This window comes from Centroberyx affinis, unplaced genomic scaffold, assembly GCF_046629955.1.
Source record: "Centroberyx affinis isolate AG114_WGS23_722 - 3 ecotype Tasmania unplaced genomic scaffold, CSIRO-AGI_Caff_v1 ptg001494l_1, whole genome shotgun sequence".
Lineage (NCBI taxonomy): Eukaryota > Metazoa > Chordata > Actinopteri > Beryciformes > Berycidae > Centroberyx > Centroberyx affinis.
In genome coordinates, this window is record NW_027279959.1 from 236,320 (window position 1) to 263,119 (window position 26,800).

The 26,800-nt window shown below is 43.1% G+C and overlaps 1 protein-coding gene across 1 annotated transcript in view; it reads right to left on the reverse strand.

Annotated features, from left to right (window-relative positions):
- pitpnm3 (PITPNM family member 3) overlaps positions 1 to 26,800 on the reverse strand; it is a 70,247-nt gene that overhangs the window by 4,596 nt on the left and 38,851 nt on the right. The window contains exons 7-16 of the mRNA XM_071527140.1: positions 24,965 to 25,035; positions 24,547 to 24,767; positions 16,049 to 16,238; positions 13,807 to 13,929; positions 12,980 to 13,167; positions 10,585 to 10,742; positions 10,040 to 10,210; positions 5,351 to 5,551; positions 4,800 to 4,948; positions 1,803 to 1,919 (exon numbers count right to left, since the gene is read on the reverse strand). Of these exons, the coding sequence (XP_071383241.1) occupies positions 1,803 to 1,919; positions 4,800 to 4,948; positions 5,351 to 5,551; positions 10,040 to 10,210; positions 10,585 to 10,742; positions 12,980 to 13,167; positions 13,807 to 13,929; positions 16,049 to 16,238; positions 24,547 to 24,767; positions 24,965 to 25,035 (1,589 nt within the window). The remainder of the gene's footprint in view (positions 1 to 1,802; positions 1,920 to 4,799; positions 4,949 to 5,350; positions 5,552 to 10,039; positions 10,211 to 10,584; positions 10,743 to 12,979; positions 13,168 to 13,806; positions 13,930 to 16,048; positions 16,239 to 24,546; positions 24,768 to 24,964; positions 25,036 to 26,800) is intronic.

Consider the following 26,800-nt stretch of genomic DNA (forward strand, 5'->3'; position numbering starts at 1 on the left):
ATGGACAAATTTGAGCGTTTAATATTAGTTAACGTTTCCTCCACATGCTTGTGCAGGTTTGATTATGGAGAGCTGACAAGATACTTTGTAATGTATGTAGCGTACATCTAATTTTACACCCTTGTTTATTGAATTGATTTCGTAAGAATAGAAGCCATGATGTCATTTTGTTTACCTGAAAATCTACACTTTATTGATAAGATTATCTGAGTGCTCACTGAAAGATAACAGAACAAATATTGCTATGTGTTAATGTGATCAGCCACTAGAGTATTTTACATTGTTTGATGACTGATTTAAAGGATTTGCCATCTAATGAAGAAGTTAAACATTTCCAGCTGCTATACTATTTACATATTGATTACATTTATCAATAATTAATCATTTGCCAGCACTAGGTCTTACCTACTTATCCAATGACAACTCAGCGTGCAGAGTAAGCTCACACACACACACACACACACACACACACACACACACACACACACACACACACACAGTACACAAACGGAGCATCACAGTCTGCTGCATTGTGAAAGGAAAGCCGCCAGACAGTGTTCAATATCTAGTTACATTTCCCTGATACAGTTCACTGGTATAATTCTCTGTGCAGTCATATGTGAAAATAGCATAACAACATACCAGTATCACCATCCACAGACACACACACACATACACACACACACACACACACATGCACACACCCACAGACAGACACAATGTGGAGAGGAGATTAGTTGGAGAGTCAGACTCCTGCCCTGGGTAAAGGAAACCCTAAAACCCTAACCCAGTGACAAAGACCCTTACTAGCAGAGGAAAATCAGAAATAGATGCCGAGCCTTTCTGAATAGTATCACTCTCCAGTGGATGAGCTGGCAGTACCCAGATTGAATCAGCATGCAGCATCGGGGGACTAGCTGTAAATCTACATATCCTATTCAGGCCAGGGCTACTCTTCACAGCTCCTCATCTTCAAGCACTCACATCAGGAACATATCACATCGTTGAGGTGAGGCATGAACATGATTACATTAAAATGAAACTCCAGGTACACTGATTCAAATATAGATATGTTCCCATGGTACACCAGATACACAGTTCTATATATAGTTCTTTGAAAAGCAAGCAGCCACTAAATTCTTGTGTTTAGAAAATGGCAGATAAAAGGCGGCCTGGGTGAATAGCATCATGACCTTGATGGATCTAGTCTGCAGAGCTCAGCAGCTGTATCAGGTAATTGTGTGGGTCTGCTTCAGTGCTCCAAGGCAAAAGTGTGGGTGTATTTTAAGAAATACTGGCCTCAGTCCACACACACACACACACCACAATGTTAAAGCATTGCAAACTCACCAGTTAATGGTAACTGTATTTTTAGTTTGAATGAGAGCCATTGTAGCAGAAGAAGCTGTGAGAAAAAGATTTTTACTGCAAGTAGAGTGTGTGTGTGTGTGTGTGTGTGTGTGTGTGTGTGTGTGTGTGTGTGTGTGTGTGTGTGTGTGTGCATGTGTGTGTGTATTTCTGAGAATAAGAGAAGCAAATATACACTATTGAATATCTAGTTCAATAGTGCTTTGTTAAAATATTTATGAATTTGTCCACATCAGTTTGAATATGAACTTATGAAATTCATTTAATAGGCCATAAATTCACTTTGCAGTTACATAGCATTAGTTACTTTGTCTATGTATAGAGCAAACTGGGATGTTAGCATATCTATACCCCATTGACCACCAGGTAACTTAGAATCCTCCAGACTGACGTGTCCTTTATCTTCCATGAATAAGAAATTATGGTTTTATTACCCTTAGTTTGACATGTGTCCTTCTGCGGAGCCATTTTTCTCGTGGGCTGGAAGGAGAGAAGGGAGCCGAGTCCAAGCTGTCGGCTTCCTGGGTCTTCACACAGTCACATCGCATAAGCTGTCATAAACACATATGTATGTGCAAGCACACACACACAAACACACAGTCAGCCTTTGAATCCAAATTCTTCCATTATCCTGACAGTTTCTTCCATCTATAGTCACTCTACTCTACACTTGAACTATTTGCTGCACATAGACGGAGTGGCGTACACTATCAGAAAAAACGATGACCTGGAAGGTTCAAAATCTCAAGCCCTGACATATTTCCAAATGAAATCAGATCTGCAATTATGTTCAGGCATTGTCAATCACACTTGTTATGGAGAGCTCATTCACCGAGAGGAATGCTGATACCGATTAAGGGCTAGGGGATGATATGGAGTGGGCTCGATGAAAATTACAGCTCACTACTTGAAAGAAGCTATGCATGTAATTTCTGACCCAATCAATGGGCAGCTTGGAACTACGGGGGCTCCATGTTTGAAAACATTGGAAGAGGAAAGGTCCGGGGAAATCAGCCTCCAACCATCATTAGTAAGATTCGCTTCAAAGCTGAACTATTCATGAAAGAACTTTAATTGATTCAACTTGATTTATAACAAAGTCATTAACAGTAAATATCTATTACAGTGGGCTTTTGCTGTGCGGCCCAAAGTCCATGGTTATCCATTTTTATGACTGGTGCCATTGACTAGAGAAACCCACTGATCCCAGATAATGATAGCCAGGTTTATTAGCTTCCTAGTGGCATTGATAACACTTCTGATTTTCTATATGCTCTCTCTATTCACCTCACGTTTCTCACACAGACGACATGCTGCAGCAGCCAGCAGCGGTGTGACAAAGGCCGTTCTCCTCACAGCTCTGGGGGCTCTGCTCTCTAATGATCAAGTTAAAAGACTGCCAGTGTTTCGAATGGCTTTTAATAGGACATGACGTGATACGCTGTTTTTTTTTTTTTTTGTGCTGCTCTTTCTTTGTGTTTGAGGATTCAATGAACAGGAGGCTGGTCCTCCTCCCCATCACAGGCACACAGACAGACAAACAGTGCATGTGAATGTAATCACTATAACAACAGACTATACTGCAGTCCTGTGTAGCTCAGTGGGAAGATAATGGTACTAACACTTCCAGGGTTGAAGGCATGACTCCCACTTGGCCCATCCGTGCTAAAAATGTATCCAATCATGGCACTTTGGATCAAAGGTGTGTACTTGACTCTCGGGAAACGAACTGAGACTTGACTTAGACCCGTATGTCATTATGAGTCAAGACTTTTGACTCGAGGTAAGATGGCTTGAGATGACTTGCAAGTCATATTTATGTTAAAAATGTGTAGGTGGATCTCTATATTTATTCTTTATAAAGCATCCAAGCATGTAGTTACTGGAGGTCTGGAGGTCTGGAGGTCTGGAGGTCAGAAACTGTAAGACCCACAGCAACCAAGCTTGGCAGATAGTTTTGAAATCTCAGCCGCTACTCAGGCAAAAAAAAAAAAAAAATACACTGATTGGCCAGATGGTGGTGCTATAACAACCAACTTTACACAATGGCTAATAACTTCTGAACCTTGGACTTAGAAGTGAAATTCTTTTTTCCAAAGAATCCTTGGATCAAGCCAAGTCAGGTGTACATGATGAAGTCAATTTGGATTTTCTGTCATTTTATGTTTTATGACTTGTTTTAAATGTTTTAAAACTTTTTCTGCTTCTTCTTTTTCAATTTTTTACTTTTTGCCTCCAAAATTTGTACATTCACTATTATGGACATAATCACTGCTTGTACCTATATTTGTTTATTATAATTAGCTCTATACACAGCTACAAGCCACTGAGGAGTGTTGATGACATTACATGCTCACTCCCTGATTCTTGGTGATAACACACTCTATTGTGTGTCCAGAAGGAGTGGAGCTACCGCTAGCCAGCATCATTTTTCTATGCTGTGTTGTGTGTGAAGCAAGAGGATGCAGCTCTTGTCACAAAGTAATGTTGTTTGGTTCAAGGAAATGTCAAGAGTGTAGCAGTATAAAAACGGTGTGCGTCATGCATCACAGATTCACATTCCACAACCTCGGGCTTTGTGTGGCACCTGAAAGGTCACTCAGGACAAAGCATCCGCTACATGGCATATGTTAAAGGAATACATCAACTTTGTGGGAAATTGGCCCATTGGTCAACTTACCCTTTATGTGACGAGGCGATTGGAAGATATAGGCTTTTTTGTAAAATATCTGCAGAATGTCCTGATTTGTTTTCTATGTCTGATGAATGTAGACTTCAGTACTTGTTTACAGACAAAGTGTTTCACCTAGCTCAGTTTGTGTTAAATGCCTACCAACAGCGTAGGGGGGTGCTTTATGTTTGATGTGTTAGAGGCACAGTCTGTGCCTCAGATGTGTCTAAGTTATGTTTTATAGCTGTAATGTTTAAGAAGCAGGACTGTGCTCATATTTGGTTTGACATTGTTTGACATGTATGGAGGTGTATTGTATTTGTTCTTTCGCGCTCACTATGTTATTGCTCTTTTTGTTATGTTTGTAGTGTCTTGTAAGCCCATGCAGGCTGGGCACCTTTTGGTGCATGACACTTTGATAAATAAATTATATACTTACTTACTTACTGGAAGAAAAAACACAAACACCAACTCTGGATTACGAAAAGCTCTATCTTCTTACATTAGACCATACTAATTGCCTATGGGCACTTAATGTTATGTGCACAGGACAGAAATATCTACCAGATGTGAGATAATTTTGGTGGTACTCCTATGGTAACATGTAGATAGTAAGTTCACCAACAAGCCAATCTCCCAAAAAGTCGGTGTAGTCCTTTAATGGTATTAATACATTTAGATGTACTTATACCACTCCTTGATAGTAGTTGGGGAAAAAGGGCAATGAGGATATAGAGGATAGATAATACGGCTTGCCTACCTGCCGGAGAATAAAAGCTGCTACATCAGTGGACTCCCAGTAGGAGGCATGGAAAAGGTGAGGAAGAGCCACTGTGGGGAAGGAGGTCAGCACATCAGGGCAGTACAGTGCAAAGTCCAGCCGTTTGGAGCCCCACCAGCTACCTGAGACTGAAACACACACAGATACACACACACACACACACACACACACACGGGGTAATCCGAGGTCAACATAGGAGCTGTGAGACCTCATGAACTTGGATCTATTTACTAGTGATAACTCAAAAAACAAGACAAGAAAATGTAGCCAGCCATATTCTCTCTCTCTCTCTCTCTCTCTCGCTCGCTCTCTCTATCGATCCATCTCATCTATCTATCTATCTATCTATCTCTCTCTCTCTCTCTCTCTCTCTGTCTCTCTCGCATGACAGGAAAGAGACCCATGTTGCCAAAGCAATACAGTGGTTCAATTGTAGTAACACTGCAAACATTAACCAATCTCTCTCTCTCTCCCTCTCCCATCACCCTCAACCCCCCCACCCCGCCCCCGCCCCCATCCCTCCCACTCACCGTTAGCAATGGTGCTGCCCAGCCGGCCCATTGAGCACAGCGATGTTTCACTTTCCACACTGGTCACACTGGCCCTGCGACCTCCTTCTTCTCCTCCTCCTCCTCCATCAGTCTCTGTCTCGGAGGAGGGTTGCGACACTGGACCCGCAGGAGTTTGCTCACTTTCCAAAAACACATCTGGTTGGTTATGAATACTGTCCGCTGGAGAGGGTGAGAGGAGGATGGGGTGGGAGAGGGATGGAGAGAAGTAGAAGAGAAGGACAAATGGAGGGGGAGGATGAAGGGAAATGCTTTGATTGCATGACAGTTGACCGGCCACATCATTTAAATCAATGCTTTTAGTTTCCCTAATAAGATAGCACCATGCTGTGTATTGACTTGCTTTGTGTTTATCAAGGAAAACCAAAGACTAGAGTACTGAGTAGGAGTACAAGGACAGACGAGAGGCTTTCAATGTTATTTGTGGCATGAATCACATTATATTGGCATTGTAAGTTCCAAAAAAAGCATCTCGCTCTTTGGCCCTGTTGACAATTTAAATCATTAATTAGGCTGGGTTCTTCTTTCCCAGGGGCACATTTGTGCACAGAAGCTCTCACGTGTTTGCTTTGCGATAATACTGCATAATAAGAAAATTAGGATTTGCCCTGGCGACTCAGTTTCACCAGACATCATGGATCTACTTGCTAGTCTCCAAGACGCAGTAGAGGCAGATTCCATCAATAATTCAATTGTTGGGGAGACAAGTGTCAATTCAATAGCACATTTATCTTAAACCCTACTTAAGATCCCGGGGACAATAAGAGCTTCAGACAGAATATAATACAACTTCCATTTAGCAGTAATATCTAACATAGCTGAACAATAGGACGCTGAACAACATAGCTATAAGGCTCGGTCTCTATCAGCTGTCTCTTCTGTCTGAGAGCACACGGTTTTCTTCCACAAACTACTATAACACTCCAGTGTTTTTTCAACCCGACCTGTGCTCATTTTCCCTCTGTTACCTGGGCTTATGTGTTGCTAGGGATGTGTTAGGACACTGGGTGAAGCTTGACTCATGTCTGAATGAGCTTGTCTTGCAGTGTTGTGCTACATGGTGTTCTAGAGATGTTGACTGTAGCGAGGTGCTAAACGAATCTAAGAACATCCACATTGTGCCGATCAATTTTCCTGCAGCAGCGATGTTATCATTAGGCTTTGAAGAAGAAGCACAAGCAACTGTCATCAACAGGAACAATTCTGTTCAGGGAGAAGGGCTGATGAGACAGAGATCAGGTTAAAGGGAAAGAAGACACAGTATTTACCTGTTCTATACCAATGTTAAATCCCTACAGTGCCATAGACCCATATGCTGCCAATGACGGACACCAAAATACTAACCAAGGATAATTTCTTCTGTCATTACATCAGCAACCATTTGACATTGCCCGTTTTTTATCCTTCTGAAAGAGGATTCTAAATTGAATCTCTCCTCATTATACTGAGCTGCTGCATTGACAATGCTCCATTAAGCACAGTGTGCGTGTGTGTGCGTGTGTGTCTGCTGAGTGCATGTCTGTTACTGCAGAAATGTAAGGTTTGCAATCCATATATTGTATGCATGTCACAAACAAGCCAAGACACGATGGGCGGATGTCCCCACGTCCATGCCATGTCCTTCACTTGCTCCCATTTAACATCAACCCAGTGGATTCATGAGTATCCACAAGGAGCTTACAAAGGACTGGCTTGTGATGTTATGGAGTGGATATACATGGTGAAATGGGGAGCTGGTACAGCGATCAGCATGGTTGAAGGGAGCTGAGATGTAATATGAGAGCAAGTGTTCCTCCCTCCGAATGTTAAACAGGATGCATCGTGTCTGGGCCAGTCGTGGGTAAGAGAGGATCCTGCTATTGCACTAGCTACATCTCCGGGAGGAAAAGCTTGTGCTGATTGTTTGCTCTGACATGATTTTCTGTGTTTACATGACTTGTGCTCAGACTAAATAGAAACATTAGCATTATAGAGCTCACTTCCACTCTGGACGATGTGTGAGCCTGCCTGCCTGCATACAGTATGTGTAAATGTATCAAATTATTCCCAAGGCCAGCCAATTTACTTCATTAAGCAATTTGTTTTTGGCAGATTAACCCATTCTCAGCTTCTGGAGTGACCTTTTTGCTGCCGATTTAAATAAAACAAACCATCATCAGACCCACCCGGGTGTTGCCTGTTTGAATCCCCAGGCCGGCGAAGGATTGGTATCCGCAACAGAATACTGATTAAAGGCCACTCACTCAGGCGTGAGGGAGAATCAGGTGTGGTTAATACAGTCACAGCTTGGACTGTTATGATGAGGATGAAATGTCACACATACGAGATGTTGCACACAATCTTAATACAAACAAAATATAACTGTTTGTAACTGAAGCCAGGAACATACAGTAATATTTCTGCAATTAGATTTCCTTCAATCTGATATCTTTAATGAGCCCTGCCCCACTCCTTTCAGAGGAGCCTTATCCTCTTTCAGTCTCTGAAACGTTAGCAGGGCTCTGTCTTTCATTCACAGCACAATGAATGGAGAGCGAGAGAGAGAGAGAGAGAGAGAGAGAGAGAGAGAGCGAGAGAGAGAGCGAGAGAGAGAGAGGAAAGAGAGAGAATGAGGGAAAGTGAGAGATAGATTTCTCTGGTAGAGAGGAGAGAAAAGAGCCACTGACTGTGACGCATTTTCTGCTCTGACACACACACACACACACACACACACACACACACACACAGAGCTTTAAATGCTGTGTGCAGAGAGAGAGGAGCATCAAAAAACTGCAAGCGTGAGCAGGGAAGGTGGGGCTAGACGGTGACAAAGAAAAATAAAAAGAGGGAAAAAAGGGAGAGGGCGTGAAGCTCTATGTGTTCGTGTGTGTTTGACTATGTGAGTGAGTGAGAGAGAAAGAAAGAGCAAGAGAAATCAAGACTATACAGCTGTAAAAATCTGAAGTTGATGCAATTAGATCGACCAGTCCCATTAGAGGTCACTCCTAGGTGGCACATATAGTATACCTGTATGGAAACAGAGGGAGAGGATTTAAGCAGGGGGTTGGGGAGAGTGAACCAACTGATAAGAATAGTAAAATAAAGGACGAGGAGGGAATTCATAAGGTGAGGGAGAATGAGCGTGCTGTGGCCTTGAAATGTCTTTTTTATAATGACACAAAAAGCGACTTTTAACTCAAGCCTGCTCCACTCTCTCCTATAGGAAAGTGGAGGCAGGCAAAATAGGCTACCATCTTCACATTAATGCCGCAGTGGCCATGTGATCGTTACTGATATAAATTACTATAATTCCACGCACAGTTGTTCTCTTGGATGATCACATTTCCCATTGGAACAGAGCTGGAATCAATAGGAAGAGGGCTCATTCCCTCTATATTAATACCATTCATCATAATAAAAGCTAGACTGTTGATGGGTATCGATGTTGAAATCATACCCATAGGAGTCTGATTTGATTGCCTCTCCATGCCTTCATAACAACTAATTACCATATTACAGAGCTGGAAATGAGCAACATGTGCGGGTGTTTCTTGTGTGTGTGTCTGTATGTCTGTCTGCCTGTGTGTTTGTGTTTACCTGTCTGTGTTTTTTTAATTTAACCCATAATTTTACAGCCTCTAAGCTTGATCAATGGAGTAGGGATTTAGACCCATAATTAAAACCCAGTAAAGCTGCAAGTGTACACTGTGTGTCTGTTTTTACACCATCACTTTTATCAGCACCACTGGCAGAACATGATTGAATTAATTAATCACAGCTTGGGTATTCAGTCTGCAGGACGAAAACATTAATTATTTATCATTATCATGTCACAGATTATTTTTTGTACATAGGTCTCATATAAGCAAAACACAAATATACACAAACACAAACAAACAAATAAGCTAACCGAGGCTGGTTTAAACAAGCCTGCTTCTGGATGTGTTATATACTTGGAATTGTACTCATTTGTAATGATTGTCTTGAGTAAGATCGTTTTCATTTCTGATGCTTTGCACAAAACCTTATCTTCTCATCTAGGTTCATGCTTGCAGGCTGTTAGCGCGAGTGATCAGTCCTTGTCCTACTTTCTCTCAGTGAGGTAGGAGGATAGAGAGGCAGAGAAACCAGGCGATGCGTCATAACTGCTGTTTAGAGTGAGTCTCTGTGTCCCAAAAGGAGGCTAAAAACATGCTTCAAATAAATCAGCAGCTCATTACGGACTCAGTCTCCACAACCAAGCCCTCCAGGGGGATTACAGCAGTGCTGTGCCATATCTAGCAGACTAATATCTCACACACTGTGCCTGATCCTCAGAGAGAGGTGACAGGCTAAAGGTACTGCACCACAAGACGATGAAGTGTAATTACTTTAAACTTAAGGCTTCGGGGGTTGGATTTAGCAGTGCATCTGCAGGGCTAGCTCAAACAGATGGGAGAGCCTCTGCTATGTGTACATGTGTGCCGCTGAAATTTAACATCACTAAATCATAGAATAGCCCTCTCGCTGTGATTCAGTCCCACTACTTAGAATTCCTCAAAGGTTTCACGCCAGCTTTGAAATGCATAATCCAAAAGATTATCAGTATAAATATTCATTAGGAACAGAAGCTGTTCTTGTATCTCCCACTACTGTTAAATTGATTTTCCAATGGCAAATGGCCCTTCTCACCTATGAGTGTAGAGCGTCCATCCCCTAGAGGGTAGCGCTGGTAGCGTGGCACGGCAAATGGGGGCAGCTTGTGGAAGAGGGGCTGCAGCAGCGGCTCCAGCCTGGAGGCAGAGGGGTCCGAGGGGTAGAACAGGTTGAAAATCTGAGAGCAGGCCGGATGAAGCTGGCTCACTGAGGGTCAGAAAGCACAATGGGTGGTAGCAGCCATTAGAAAAGACAGTGGGATTTTGGCACAGAATGTAGACTGCGTTGACCTGTACATGATTGTGGAAGCTTTCTGGGAATGTAAAAGATGAGAAATTATTTGCAGGCAGTGGGAAACACTGTAGAGCAGGCTGCTACACTGTTAAGTCAATACAACTATGTCATATTGTACTTATGAGTCAATATGGGTCACAGCTACAGGAGATCTGCACTGTCAAAATGACATTATACTCCTGTTGTGCGTGTGTGTGTGTGTGTGTGTGTGTGTATGCGTGTGCATGGCAGGGTGCATGTTCTCATATGCATCACATGTGTCTTCGAGTCCTGCTGCTGCTCCTTACCCTGGACAGCAGGCAGTACAGTGCGTCTCATGGCCAGTACGAGCCCCAGCGGACAGCCCAGCAGGAAGCAGTCTGACACCTCAAAGTCAAATCGGCCTGGGTTCAACACCAGACTGGTGCTACTGCCGCCGCGCACCTCTACACTCTCTTTCATCAAACTGGGGAATAGAAATGGAAATAGAGTGTGAGAAGTTATCACGTTGACAGGATGGATTTCTTGAAATGATGATGATGGATTTCTTGAAATGAAAAGCAAGAGTAACCTGAAATTCATAAATGTCAAAAGTGTGCAAGCTGAATTTGGGGAGGCAAATGTGTAGGCTCAATAATGTCTCTGCTTTGTCTTCAATAATTCAATCATAGGCTGGCTTGTTTTAGCATACTGGGGTCTTTTGTCGGCACCGGGCCTTTATGACTCAGCCTGAAGAGCTCTTCAGTCACCCTGTCTGAGCTTCACAGGAAGCATCAGGATTATGGCGGTCTGAACAGCCCAGCTGGCCTCAACTGTAACCCCTCCTCTACGAGATCTCTCTGCCCTCTAGCCAGCCAACGCCAACATTTCCCCATTAAGTGCTGCATGGGGAAAAAGGATTACAGTCTGCAGCCACCTTAAGAAGCCAAATCAATAGGGCTTTGATTGCCTTATACTTCCATTTCCTTTTTTTCTTGCTGCCTATCTTCTCTCTCTCTCTTCATGTGTCTACTCCTTCACTTCTTCCCTCCATCAATCCATCAGCTTCATAAGGCGCTGAGGAAAAAGAGATTTTTCTTATTAGCAGACAGTGGGGTTGCAGGATGGCCTAGTAGTTAGCGAGGTTGTCCCACATCTGAAGGACCTGGGTTTGTTCCCTCGCATGGCCATACCCATCAAAGTATCCTTGAGCATGATTTTTAACCCATACCTGCTCCAGGGGCGCTGCAACCTGACTAACACTGTGCCCCAACCAGAGGGTGAAAAAATAATGTCCCCTTTGGAGGACAAATTAAATTAATTAATAAAAACAAGGGAGAGTAATATGAGAGGAACGGGGTGGGACAAGGGAAAGAAAAAGAGAAAAACAAAAGAGACATGGCAGCAAAATAGAGGTCCACTGCTTGCTAAGTGTCTCTCCTTGTTTTTCATTGGATCAGCGCTATCACCGCTGGTCTCATGCACAATTCCCTGCCAGGGCCAAAGCAGAGCAGGGTCTAAGTGTAAACATCAGAAATGGAGTGAACATGAGGTAGACAGCTACCCCAGAGGCCATTGTGATGAGTTGAATGATGTCTGAGAAAAGGAGATTTGGTTAGACTTGGTGACTGGGGATGTCCACTGGGAAGGGCAGGGGTGAAGAGCAAATCCAGCAGCAGGAATTGTCCTTCACATAGCCAAGCTCTGATTCAATCAAGAGTGTAACTAGCAAAGGAAAAAGGTGAGAGGTGCATTGCTATGGACACAATGTGGTGTAACTGTGAATTGATGGGGTCTTATCTTCAGTAAGGGAATTACTCATGGGTGATGTAGTTGTGATGGTGTAAGCCTGGTGGACCATGTGATTTGGAATGGAAGCACTGGTTGCTTGAAGTGAGTTAACATGGCAGCCAACCCCCTCCAACCAACGCCTCCCAGCTACATTCACCTGCAGTGCTCAGTCTCCCACGCAAACTAGCTGGCACAGGCACAAACAGGCTATTTATAGTCCAGTACAGGCAGGCAGGCAGGCAGACAGGCAGGCAGGCAGGCAGGGCAGCCTAGCTGCAAATATTGATAAATAGCAGGGGGGATCAGAGTGACATATTCCAGGAAAACCTGGACAAGGGCCAGTGTGCAACATCTGGGTCGTCCTATCAAACCCTAATGCACTCATCATTGATGGACTGTAGAAACGTCATGTTTACGTCATAAGATTTATTGTATCATGGCAAGCAACTGTGGAGTTCCTTTACAATCTGGGAAATGTTGTTGAATTTTTTGTAAGCAAGACATATAACCCCCATCTGCTCCAATGTCATTTCAGAATAACCAACAGTACTAGTCTGTGGCTGTACTTGGTAGATTACATGTTTGATTGTACATATGTGAAGTATGTGTATAACCTGCCCTCCTCTTGCAACTATTCCCTAAGCCATTGCGTGTGTGCGTGTGTGTGTGTATGTGTGTGTGTATGTTCTTGTATTTCTGTGGTTTTGAGGACTAACAGATGAGGAAAACCTGAAAAGTAGTCTGTGTTTGGTTTACCTTTAAGAGTTAGAATTACGATTATGTTTAGTTTACGGTTAGGGTTAAGCCATTTAGTGGAGAGGGTTAGGGTTAGGAATTAATGTAGTCACTGAAGGGCTTCACAAGTATAGTAATACAAACATGTATGTCTATATGTGTGTGTGTGCATGGGTATGTTCATGCGTACTGTTCTACCTGGAAAAGAAGCTGTGCTGGCCTGTGGACGAAGTGTCTCCATCGTACGAGTCGCTCTGCTTGCGGCTGAGCAGCTGCCCCTCCGGGCCGGGGCCCTCGTTGGGGGCAGAGATATCGATGTTGCTCTTACTCAGCCTCTTGCTGGAACTCAGGCCTGGGCTGCCCTCCCCTAGCAGGCCTGGGTTATCCTGAGTAGGAGGATGAGAGTGTGGAACATACAGCTTCATACACTCACCCACAGCACTGGCTGTACCAGGCAATCACACACAGTCAGATAGAAGTTAATATTTTTCTCAGGCCAACAGGTGAATGTGGGAGAAATACTGTGGCTGCGCTAACAAGAGTGATTCTATTAGATATGAGCCAACTGAGCTGATTTATGTTTCAGTGAGGATGAGGCGAGGTTAGGGACGGTGGAGAGGAGGATGGCATAGGGAAGTAGGGGAGAGGGACTGATAGACAGAGAGCGGGGATCATGCGGTGCTTAATGGGGTAAACGGACACAAAATTACAAACTAGCTCACACGAGTGCAGTGCCACGTCTTGGGATGGCATGTCAATACTGTACATTGACACGCTTGTACTGAGTACTACAGCAACATAGGTCATATTTTCCTGCAAGAGGACGACTTGAACTTTCACGGCATAATTTTACATTAATTAATAATTAATTCCACTGATGAAGATGAGGTATAACACAAGCATGTAATCTTGATGCATCAGCTGTGAAATTGTGTTTAGCCATCTGTTCATCTTCCCCCAAACCTGTATAGCCTGTATATAGTATATTGCATCATTATGTTATCAGTGTGATCTTGGGCTCCTACCTTCAGGCTCTCAGTACTGTTGTTCCTGCTGCTGTTGTTGGGGCTACCAGGCCTCTGGTGGTTGCTGAAGCACAGCGCGTCGAAGCACAGCACGCCCCCCACACAGTCGCCCATCAGGCATACCTGCTCGAAAACATACGCACGCACGCACGCAAACACACACATACACACACACACACACACACACACACACACACACACATGCGCTCGATCAATGTAAGCCTCAACAGCAGGCAGATTGGAGAGGCCTATGAATGTCAATAAGAAACTGAGAAAAGCACATATTTTACTAGGATAGGAAGGCGCCACACTCTCAATGTCTAAAAATAGATCTCTATTGCTCTATTAGTTAAAATCATGACGTCCATCCATTTCTATCCATAATAGCAGAAAACAAGTCAATAACAGATATTGTCTACTTGTAATTACCTATGATTATTGTAATCACCTGTGGGGTTGTTTACTCCAATCACTTTGATTTTATAATGCTCTCTTTTTCTATCGTTGATTGTCTGATGAAGGTCATCTAGTCACTCTAGACTGAAATATCATGGTTTTAACTAATAAATTGAGATCTATTTTTGGACATCGAAAAAGTGTCGTAGGATGCATTTTCACACCTCTTGTCTTGTTCCTACAGCATGGATTTTCATTTCACTGAAAGCAACATATTTTTTCATTAATTTGTTGGACATGCTGCCATTGTACTTGTTGTCCTGGCTTTTTAATTAAGTTATGAATACTCAATGTGGAGTCAGGGCCGGTTTTAGCCTGCTACATTAGGGTGTGCTTGTAGAAATAATAGGTGGGCAACTTGGGCGTTAGGTAGCCCAGAGGTTAGAGAAGCAGACTAGTAGTCCGAAGGTTGCCGGTTCAAATCCCTGGCTAGATGGCACAAAAATCTGGCAAAATGACAGCTGGCAACCAGAGGGTTGTCAGAGTCAAGATCAGATGCAAGCTCCTGCCATTGTGCCCTCAGGCCTCTCCAGTTTATGGCTGTGTGTTTGTGTATGGGGTGTTTGGATTGGTTAAATGCAGAAGATTAATTTCCCCATGGGGATTAATAAAGTAGTATTCTATTCTAATTTATAAAGAACAATTTGAAGCAGGGAAATTGGGAGGTAGTGAAGCAGCATTTCTAAGTTTGCTGCTACCCTATGATTTGAGTCAGTGGAGGGCAGATTGATTTACCCTAAAATCCTTCATCCAGATTTTAACATAATCAACTCCATATAGTTCTTTTCATTGGATGAGCTTAGTTCTCAAATAAAATTAAAACCTAATCCAGTGAGACTTCTCACCATAGCCAATATTTACAAAAATAGAAGGTAGTCTTATTCAAACTCAAACTGAAAAGTGACAAAGAAAACAAACTATGAGCTTTCGCTAGCAGCACAGCATTCATGAATTGGGTAAACTTTCTAGAAAAGTCACCGTAATTATATCTTTAAAAGGGTAATAGTATGGTATCTGTTAGAGTGTGGAACAACGGTAATCACCGATTGGTGGGGAACTATTCTCTGCTGCTGGGGGTGGGACTTTGGGTAGGGGTCTGGCAGACATAGATCATTCTCCTCAGTTTGTCCTTCTCCCTTCATCGAATAAATTTGAGTTGATGCAAATGGCCTGCTGATGGAAATTCGCTAGTAGTTAAATCTAGTGCAAAGCATCTCCTAGAAACGGTACTGGTATTTTTTCTGTGCTATTTTTCCATTGGCTGAACAAAAAAAAGAATTCTTAACTTTTGATTGGGTGGACAAGACGCACGTTTAGGCCCTGCCCATAGCTACCGCAGGCCTTGTGTGAAGTTGTGTTTGAGAGCACAGAGTTAATGCCGTTAAGTTCTATTTAATTGTGCAGCATCTCTGTATGTGACTTTACCTAATTAGAAGACACAGGTTGTTATCAGGAACCAGTTTGTTTCCAGGTGCGATAGAGTTAAATGTGTCTGCTGACAGAGAGTTGCAGTCCTCTGGAGACCTGAGCTCCCACAGTTTCCACAGATTACGCAGCGCACTCTAACTCAATCTTTACTTCCTTTGACAATCATTGACTTCCATTAAAGTGACTGCAACCCATTACTGGATTGTGTATGTGAGATTAGAGAGTAGGAGATCTCCTCTCTCCTCCTCTCCTCTCCTCTCTTGAACTCGTTCCTTATGACTCATGCCCTGTGCGTCAGCGGGCCCTGCAGGAGCTTAGATACAGAAGGATGGGAGACACATTATGGAGTCGGACATACCTGACCCGTGAATCCTTGGCCATCCTTTGACTGCAGGAAGCTATGGTAGACCTGGTTAGCCCGGGCGATGACAGTCGCCACCGCATCCTGGTAGCGTGGTGAGACGATGGCTAGGAGGGGGAGGGCAGCCAGCGGCAGGTGGTCCACACTGCTGGACACACAGCTCTCATCATAACTGTATGGGTTCAGACTGCGCCGGGTGACAACAGGAAGGAAGGAAGGAAAAAGCATGATTAAAGGATCAAAATAGCCAGCAAATAAAATTGTGCCTAATCACTGCATGTGTGTTGTTGTTGGTATGGCCCTGTGTTAAGTATTTTCTCAGACCTTTGCACAGAGACAGTCATCAGTTTCTAATGCACAGAAATGGCAAAATAAATGGAGGTTAGAGAAAGTTCACAAAGTGGGTGCCTCCAAAAATCAAAGACTCCTCCAAGAAATGGGGTAAAGTTATATACATATATAAATATATATATATATACATACTGTATATATACATATATATGTATAAATATATGTGTGTGTGTGTGTGTGTAAATATATACTGTATATACACACATATATATATATATATATATATGTACTGTATATTCATTGATAAGCCTCCCCTTGGCTGTCCTATATTTATTAACTTGGCAATCTGTTCACAATGTACTCCATCTGATTTAAGAATGGTACAGTGTGTGTGTATGTGTATGTAGTATTTGTGTATGTATGTGTATTTATATGGCCATGTTTGTGTGCGTCATAGTAAGTGACAGTGCACACAGCAGACCAAGCGAGACCCTTTATTTGACAGCGTGGGGAAACAGTGAGGGATTGTGTTGCCCCGTACGCTCTCCTTGAGCAGCGGTGCCAACCCTGTCACCATCTATCAGATGCTCAGATTACAGGAAGTGGCCAGCTCCGCCATGCCAAGGCTGAAATATGGCACCAGCCATGGACTCCTCGCCACACTCACCACACACCACACAGAAGGACAGAACCTCTTAGCACAGTGTAACCCTGAAATCAAGCAGTGTGTTCTGGAGTGGCATGTTGGTTGGTAATATTTTCATCTCTAGTAAGTAAACATGAATAATAACAGTCAATATAAACAAACTAGCAATTACTCAAAATGACCAGCAATCCAATCAGAATGATATGAACCGAGTTTAGTTAGAGCCAAACAAGTGTCATTACAAAACTTAACCACTACACAAGTGAGGGATTTATCAGCAGATAGGAGTTTTGCTTATTGAAACATCTTCTCAGGGCAGAAACTGTTACGATTGGTTCAATCAGGCGACCAATCAAAAAAGAGAGGAGGCCAATTTGAAATGTCAAGTGGGACTGTGATGGACAGTTTTTGAGAAGATGTTTCAATAAGCAAAACTCCTATCTGCAATTTATCATGGGTTGTGAACCTTGTGGCTACATTACAAATATTATTGGTCAATGGTCAAATAAACAAATGATGTCCCTGAGTCAACATCATGCATGATGTCCCAGGGTCAACACACCTACATGATGTCCCTGGGTCAACATAAGGCACGATGTCTCTGGGTCCACATTAGGCACGATGTCTCTGGGTCAACACACTTACATGATGTCTCTGGGTCAACACAGAAGTATGAAATCCATGCTTGCTAGCAAGCTAAGTGGTAAGCAAGCTAAGATATCCAGACCAGTTCCATAACTTTGCAGCTTTGCAACATTAAAAAATATTGTGAAGCAACTGTTCCACGCAGGTTCAAAGTAAGTAACGTAGCAATGGCTATAGCCAAGTTAGGTAGCAAGCATGCTAGTAACTTTAATGTGTCATTAAAACCACCAATGCATTATACTAATCACGCCAACAAAAAGCATCTAAATCTTTACCTTACCTCTAGCACAGAGTTGAACAAGTCAAAAGTGATTTTAAAAAATGCTGAAGATGAGGGCGCAAAAAACCCCATAACAAAACGGTACACAAGTAGTGACGTCATATGATGAAGTTTGGGATTGGCTGAGCAGATTTAAGGCAAGCACCACCCTTCAGGACGTGTGGAAAAAAACATCATTAGAAGTGGAGGCTGGCATCAATCATGGCCAATCAGATCAGCTCCTCTCACTCCCTTTAAAAGCAGTGTGCTCTCTGCCATGGTGCACTGACAGTTTCGTAATGGATGAGGAGAGTCCAGACCAGCTGCGCCAAAAAAGCTCCTCGAGGAAGTCGATGTCCTTGTCCGGGACGTGCAGAGTCACAAGGAACGAATATAGGGTACCCCAAATATGCAACCAAGGGTAGATGATGTCCCTTTTTAAGCTGAATTCACATTTCTGGAGCTACTGAAATCCCTGTCATCATGCTTCCCGTGATGATAATGTGCATCAACAGTTTTATATTGGAAAACAATGATTCACACAAAAGCCACATGTGCAGATACATACATACAACGTTGTAGTAAAATCTATAAAATGCCTTTCCATTATTTTGTTGGTTGCCAGTACTTTGTTTTACTTAAGTGATTAAAAAGGTTGCATCCAGTTAGTCATCTACATTTACATGCACACAATAATGCAACTATTGCCAATACAATGAGTAACTTTCTGTTCACATTTTAGTGTAAAAAAGAATTTGCGTGTGCCTTGGCAACTGAGTGCTATGGAGACTGTGTTTTATTTTGGAGGTCAGAGAGAGTCCAATTAAACTGTTTACTTGATTGCATAAACTGACAACTCCCCACAATAATCCTGTTTACATGACTGAAGTACTTTCAATTATCCAGATAATATTTTGGAAATCGGAGGATAGAGGAAAAAAGTAACTTGTTTCCTGTTACACCATTATCAAATTTTACCAAAACAGTTACAACCATGATTCTGTACTACCGCATAATGTTTTCACAGCTGAAGGCCTATCTCTGTTGCAATTACAAAATGGCATGCTTCACATGCTAGTTTTGGGAAACCTGTTGGATAGAAGAGGTCCTTTATCCATACGCCACAAAGCCGTGAAATGCTGGAATGCGTGTTTGAGTGTTTTTTTCCCCCATTACTTTCATTGCAGCTTCAAAACCCATCAGAATCCACCTAAACAAATAAAGAAATACAAAATAGAGGAACCCTGGTAAGCAAAAATAGTCAATATTAAGATCCTGGTTTCAAGGATTGAAAACACTGTCACAGTTGAGAGGACACTTGATCTGCTCCGGCACAAAATTAGGGCCCCAGGGCAGAAGAAAAACATTTAATTATTATTATTACTTCTCATTAGAAATAAAAGCTCTATGAACATTTGTGTTCTTATTTTTATTACAATATTGTGTTACCGGCATTGCGCTTTGCATTATGCCTAACAACGCCTCTCAGCTGTTCTATAATCTCTGTAAAGCATGGTCTCTCATGGGTTATAGCCTAAACAGTTCCATCTGTAGCAGCTTCACTCACAGTAGTCTCCCCATAGGACTAGTTGCTATTAATGAGCGAGGGTGAAGGGAGGCACTCCCCAGGGCTATGGCTATGATGTCTAGCTGTCAGTAGTTGTGCGTAGCGAGCATCTAAAGCCTCTCGAGATGCTGTTTGCATCTGCAGTGTAGATTTTTGAGAGGGACTCAGATTTTTCCATGCAGATTTGCAAGAAAACAGAGAGAAGAAAACTGGAATCGTCTGGAATGTGCTGTATGTCATTAAACTGCACTGCACATAGTTATTAGCATAACAACTGTGTCACTCTTTCTACAGAAGCTGCTGAGGAATATTCAACTCTGGCAACGGTACAGCAAAGGCAACACAAAAGACTGGTATGCAACTATAATACAAAATACCACCAGGTTGTCTCACAGTTTAAACCACTGACAATGATTTGTTTACAAGGTGGGTGTTTATTGAGGATTGGAGCCGAAATGAGCAGTCCCAACATGCCAGCAGAGCATGAGTGAGGGCTCGGCCCTAGCTGTATAGCACTCGACTGGCCCCACTCTTGTTAGATTCTTGTTAACAACTGCTGCTCACACTCACCCACACACACACAGACACACAGACACACAATTACACACTCGCTCACAGAGAAGGCAAAAAATGCTCCAATTTATATTCCAAACACACAGTCCTGCTTCAGAACTGAGTTCACAAGTTACAGGACAACAAAAGAGGTTCAACACCTGCAACAGCTCAACACCTATCACCTGAATCTTAATTATTTATTTGAGTTGTGTAATTACTCACTTAATTATGCAAGCACTTGTTATTGTTATAATGGAACAGCATTGTTTCACATTCAAAAGGGCTCAGACAAATAATGTGTTTGTGTGCATGTGCACGCGTGTGTTTGTGCATGTGTGTGTGTGCGTGTGTGTGACTGTGCGTGCGTGCACATATGCAAAACTTTATTTTGCAATTAATTTGCTGAGGCAGTTTGTAGATCTAATTTCCTAGAGGAGTGCAGGTTGTTTTATGTTTAGAATCAATGGTCTTAATGAAGGTGAGACAACCATTAACATCTTTGTCTATACAAACATGTACAAAAGCTGCTAAGTCAAACCGTCTAAATCCCATCTGCATTTAATGGCTATAATTAATCTTAATAATCCAAACTAATTTCCCCTGAAGTGCTGAAGTGATCAATAAAATGGCGGGGGCCATAACAGGCATATACAGTTCTGTTTGAGCGAGACGGGAAAGTTAAGTGGTGCATTTGCCATCAGACACAGATGGTGCTCTACAACCTGGATCTTATAAGCTCAGTCTTTAGAGTCCCAGTTAAAAGCACATTTTCCAGCCAAAATATCATATAATAGACTATACTATGAGCAATAAGGTTCACATGGCAACATCAATAAATCAGCACTCACTGAGATGGGGAGAGCGGATACAGTAAATACGCTCCTTGGGAGGCTGAGGCTTTTGGCCCTCACCAGAGGCACATCAACAAAGCCCCGCATGGAAGGAGAGTGTGTTTCACATCACTATGACAAGAGTCTGCCCCTGTTATATGAGTCATTTACACACAAGCATCACACACAGCAACTTACCCCATTCACGTCCCTCTGCTCTCATTAGTTAAATGTTTGTGCAAGTTAGACTAACAGTTGAAGATATACTGAGGTATCGTTTAAGTGCAAGTCTTCAAAGACTCACTTGCGTAATGGAAAGGGCCTCACTTGCTTTGCTGTGGGCTGCAATGCACCGTAGAACTTACAGACACATTAGAGAGATACAGGAATATAATCAGGATCTCCCCCACCTCTGAACCAAGTGAGCATTACAATGTATTGCTTTGCCTCTGATCACTGTGTTACTTTTATCTAGAAACACACAAGAATCAGAGAAACAACATCGTTTGACGACGCCAAGCGGCAGGTTAATTAGCCTATACTATAGAGCGAGATGTACAGAAATCTTCTTCAAGGTTTCATGGTAATGTGATGATGATGATGATGATGATGATGAAGAGATCCATTAACAACAGCCTCTGCATTTATTATCTGTGGCAGCAGGGAGAATATAAGGCTGATTGAGCCGATTAAACCTCAAATCAGCCCCATCTAACGCAGCATAACCTTGAGATAGACTCCCTATTATTCTGCCCCACCACCCCCTTGCCTCTCACCATTAATGTCAAACAAAAAGCTAAGATTCCTCAGATTCCTGCTTAATTGCTCTCCCCATTTCTTAATGGCTGGCTTAGCACTGGGCACCGTTCGCACAGTTAATATGCACGGCACTGGCCCACCTTGCAGACTTCTTAATTAGGGAGAAGCCCCGGAAAAAAATAGCACCACGTCCCTAGCTACCGATGGCCGGCATAATGAGTCTCTATCTCCCTGAACTGAGGTCACTTGCTGCGCACACGGACAAGTAGGCTTTCTCCTCCTCCTCCTCCTTCCCCTGATAGAATACTGATTCTGTACACTGACATTGAATCCTACTGGGAGATAGAAAGACACTTTCACTTTACTTCTCTCTTTCTCTCCTGCTGTTGAGATTAAGTTTTTAATAGTTGAAATGTTTAAAATGATTTCTTATCCCTCAAACTGTGATAGAGGCAGTGTCGTGGATGCGAGAGAAAACCAATTTTCTGAGCTTTTTCGTTGTCGATTGTTAATTGGATGTGCTATGGTGAGAATCCAGACTGTGTAATTCGCATATTCTTTTCCAACTGTGTGGGGTGTGTGTGTGTGTGTGTGTGTGTGTGTGTGTGTGTGTTTGTGTTGTCTTGACACCCAGCGCCTCGCCGGCACTGCCAGGTAGCTTCATTAGCAGGCGGAGCTAATAATGAGTGCTCAGAGCCCCTCGGAGCACCGCAGGCCTTCCAGACACACTGCAACAAGGAAGACGCACGCTGAAAAACATGCTCATTCTCTATGGAGACATCCTACACCGGGAATTATCGAGCTCTGATTCCAAAGAGGCTTGTTTATGTGAAAGTTTTTCTTTGAGGCGCTAAGAGGTTCTGCCACCTTCACTCCTTGGTGCGATTTTCAACCAAGCTGTTAAATCCCGGCATGACAGCAAATTACCCACACTGCAGCAATCCCTTCCCGTGTGGCTGCCTATTCCTCTGATGTTTATGTTGGCACGCAAATAAATGAGGCTGAGTACACCCACAAGTCCAGCACTGTCATTAGAGCAAACACCATTAAATGACAAAAGTGCAATTGAGGAAGTGTTGTGTTTGTTTGGTGTGTGGGTGTATGAGTGCATACTGACTGCACATATTGTGAGAGCATGTTGAGGACTTGGAGCCATCTGGGCATAAGTAGGCTTTGACTAATTTCACAGGAGAGTCAAAATACAAATTTCCTTCTCGTTAGTAAACATTTTGGTGATTAGTTAAATTTTGGTCAAAATATCAACAACATTCTTTTGGTACTAGATAGATCTCACCCATCGATGAGGGCTGGCGCTCTTATTTTATCAAAATGCCGCCTACCTTTCTCAGGCTCTAAGCCTTCATTGCTTGTGTATGTATTTGTGTTTGTGCGTGTGTGTGTGTGTATGCCCACATGCATACAAGGATAGGCAATTGAGAAATGTGGCAATAACGCAGTCCCGCTGGATTCCCAGGGGATGATGTTCTTTTTAATATTTCATCCATGGATATGCTGAAGGCAATCGGACGTCAAGCTGCTCAGCAGCTACAGCCTTCAAATCACTTTACACTGTTCTTGCCTCCAGTCAATACCTTCCTCTTACTAGTGTCAATCACAGGACCAGACAGAAGCCTTGACTTCTGCCAAACACATTCTTTCAGCCATGCTGATTAGTGACAATTCAGACAAAAACATTCTCAGCGTATAAATGGAGAACAGCTAAAACTATGTGACACTGTCAAAAACTAACTATGGTGACAACTGGGAAATGTGACATTAAATTTGAAATGAAAATATTAGTTATGCTTGAGTGGCTCCCTGTACAGCCAGCAGCATAGCCGGAAAGAGCAAACACATGCAAAGACATGCTTTCACCTCACCTAACCTCTATCTCAAAATTTTCTTCTTGCCAAGGTCTTCATTACTTAACAGAGTACAGAAAGTAAGACCTGGGAGTTATGAGGAACGCAAAAGAGTGAAATTTAGCAAAGTGTCACTGAAGTCTCCTGGGACTTATTTGCTGTCATGGAAACTATTCTACATAATCTATCAAAACAGAAGAAACATCCACTGACAGTTACTTAGCACTCAGTTACTCCCACTGCATCCACAATTATTTTCCACTCACAGAAATTGATAAACAAATGAGACCTGAATAGTAAGTAATCGAATCGTAGCTAATTAGACAAACAGATCATACTGAGCCATCACACACAGTCCCTCAGATCAATAGAAAGAGTAATGCCATTTGCAGTCATTACTCTGTCATTCTGATCCTCTGTCCACTAAGGAGCTGCCTCCAGGACTTAAGGGGAGAATTAACAATTAAAAACAACAGCAGTCAGAAAGGTTAGGAGTTTAATATTCCACATGGCCACATGCTTGCAGGGGCTGAGAAATGTCATCAGCATACTAATTAACATTGCACTGTCTGTTTAGGGTTCCTTGGTCAATATATTTTCCTGATTAACCTTCACCACCTCTGCCAAGATGGCATCTCTGCCTCTGTGCTGACTCCTGGAGGCGCGCTTGGTGAATTAGAAATCTGCATTCATTCGGGGCAATCCGCTTCTCCATCTGACTCTTTACAATGGCAAACACATTTAAATGGTGGGCTGTAATGCATGTAGTCAGATTAAATAACCACCTAAAAATTGCTTGTTGGTGAATTCATCCTCATAAAAATGCCGCCAAATGTAGCCCGTTCACTGCAGCTTTAAAGTAATCAGGGCTCTCCACCGAACCAGTAAGAATGCAGCTCAGTAAATATGAGCTGAAAGGCCGAATAAAAGCGCAACAGCAACAGAACATCAATGTCTACAGTAACATAAAAAGTCAGCAACAACACACGCACACACGTAAAGTGAAGGGAGCACAGTGATAACAGCAGGTTCAAAGGAAAACGTGATCAGTGAGGCTCCCTGCTTTGGCGCTGCCACTCACTTGGACACCAGGGAGAAGGCTTCAGCGCACACGGCGGGGCACGGCACCAGCTTGATCATCACGTGTTCGGCGGCGGCCTGGAAATGCGCCCGCGTCACCTTCTCCAGCACGGACGCCAGGGTGGAGACGTCCCCGGCCTTTGTGCTGGGGTCTCCGCCCGCCGTGTCCAAGATGTTTCCTCCGTGCACCACGAGCAGCAACACGTGGGTCTTACATTTCTTCTGCGAAGGGTTGGAGGCAGAGAATACAGATAAGGCAAGGGGGTTCAAATAGAGGAGAAGAATAGAGAGAAGAACGGCAAGACTTTGGCAAGGAGGTGTGGAGTGGCATTGGTGCATGACAGGCTAAATAACTGGGTAATTGTACTTGTCCTTGGCAGACGGTGAATACACTGAGAGGCTGCTCATTGTGATCGTACCTCGGTGTCCTCCAGCCCTTCAATGCTGCTCTGAGGGGCACAGCGTGGGCCACCCAGGTGGTACAGACCCTCTGCATAGGGAGTGGGGAGATAAAAAGGTACAAATAGAGACAGGCAGAGAAAAGAAAGACACAGAAAGGGTTATTGCAGGAGCCACTTCACCCAGATGCGCTGATAACAGAAGCAGAAATGGATATTGATTGGAGAAGCTAGCCAATTTCAATATTACTCTAGCCTCTTCTTTACTCCTCATCCCTGCTCCATGCTGGGCGATGGGTCTGTGTGTCCTTAGGCTCAAATGTCATAACCGTAAGATTCACAAGTAAATACTGACAGTGCAGAGCAGGTAGCATGGTTGTATCTTTATCTCTGCAGCAACTACTATATCCAGCTCATATAATTAGATTTTGGCTTGTCAGATTCGGGCAAAACAATGCACTTCTTCACAGGGCGAGAAGATTAAAGGATGGAGACACATATTTTCTTCCAACTGTGCTGACTGGAAGCGTCTCTCCCTGCGTAGTGCAGCATATCACGCAGGAACCTGGCCAAACTCATTACCCTCCCCGGAAGCCTCTGCACGCTGTGTCATCTTATTCTTGAGCCTCTCTCTCTCTCTTCTCTCTCTCTCTCTTCCTATTTATCTATCTGGGCTCAAGCCTTGGCTCTGTGCTTCGCTCGCTAGTTGTTTATCCGGCCTCCTCAACTGGGACTGACTGTCATGGGAGGCTCTCACAGGCTGTCAGCTCCCTTCTCCTCTGTTCCCAGCCTGCCTGCCTGACTGCCTGCCTGTCTGCCTGTCTGTCTGCCTGTCTGTCTGCCTGCCTGTCTGCCTGCCTGCCTACAGCCCAGCCTGCCACACGCTCTCAGGCCGCCTCCTGCCTGCCGAGAACTCCAGGTCAGCACACACAAGGGACACAGCACACTGAACTATTTTGGTCACAAAGTAACAGAAAATCAATGGAGGGAGGTTTTATTTTTTCTGAAAGTGGGAGGTAGGACTGAAGAGTTCCTCTAAAAAAAAAAACCCTGTAAAGTATTTTATTGTACAAACACTGGGATGGGAAAGCATCGTGGGATTTGACAGCAGAAAAAATCGTCCTTGTATAATGAGAAGCTGACTGTATTTCATGCTAGGATTAGACCAATATGGGTTTTTCAAGGCTGACATTCTTTGATTGAAGCTGCTGATAGACAATATTTGATACTGAATATATTTAAATGTGAACATTTTCATGCCAAAATAAACAAATACAAGAATTTGAGTTTCCCACAGTATTTTATTGTTGGCAGAGTGGAAAGCCGTCTGACACATTTTAGATGGGTAAGTAGCACCTTAAGACAAGGTGAAGCCGATATTCAATATCTTTAAATCGAGAAAGAATTAGTTTCCCTGAGTATTTGTATCGTTGACAGAGTGGAAAAGCCCCTGAAACACCATATGACACTAACTCTCCACTGAAACCCAGACAAATTAAATTATTTTAGATGTGTTATAGCAGCGCCTTAAGGCAGGGTGAGGCAAGTTTCATTACAGGATTCACAGACTGCTACTCATGAGGCTGGTTGAGTAAAATATGATTCCTCTGTGCTCTAGTCTTACCCTATTTCATCCAGCCTTAACATAGAGGCATTAACTATAATTTAAATAAAATCCAACCTTGCTGAATACGTCCACAGAGATGTCGAGTTTGATGTTTAATTTGCCATCAAATGAGAAAATGAGCATTCATTTTGGTGCAAAAATAAATCCCATATAAGAACATGAAGGTAACTTGTCTTTCTTGCCCATTGCTAGATGGTACTGCATTTCTCATATGTGATTGTGTCCCATGA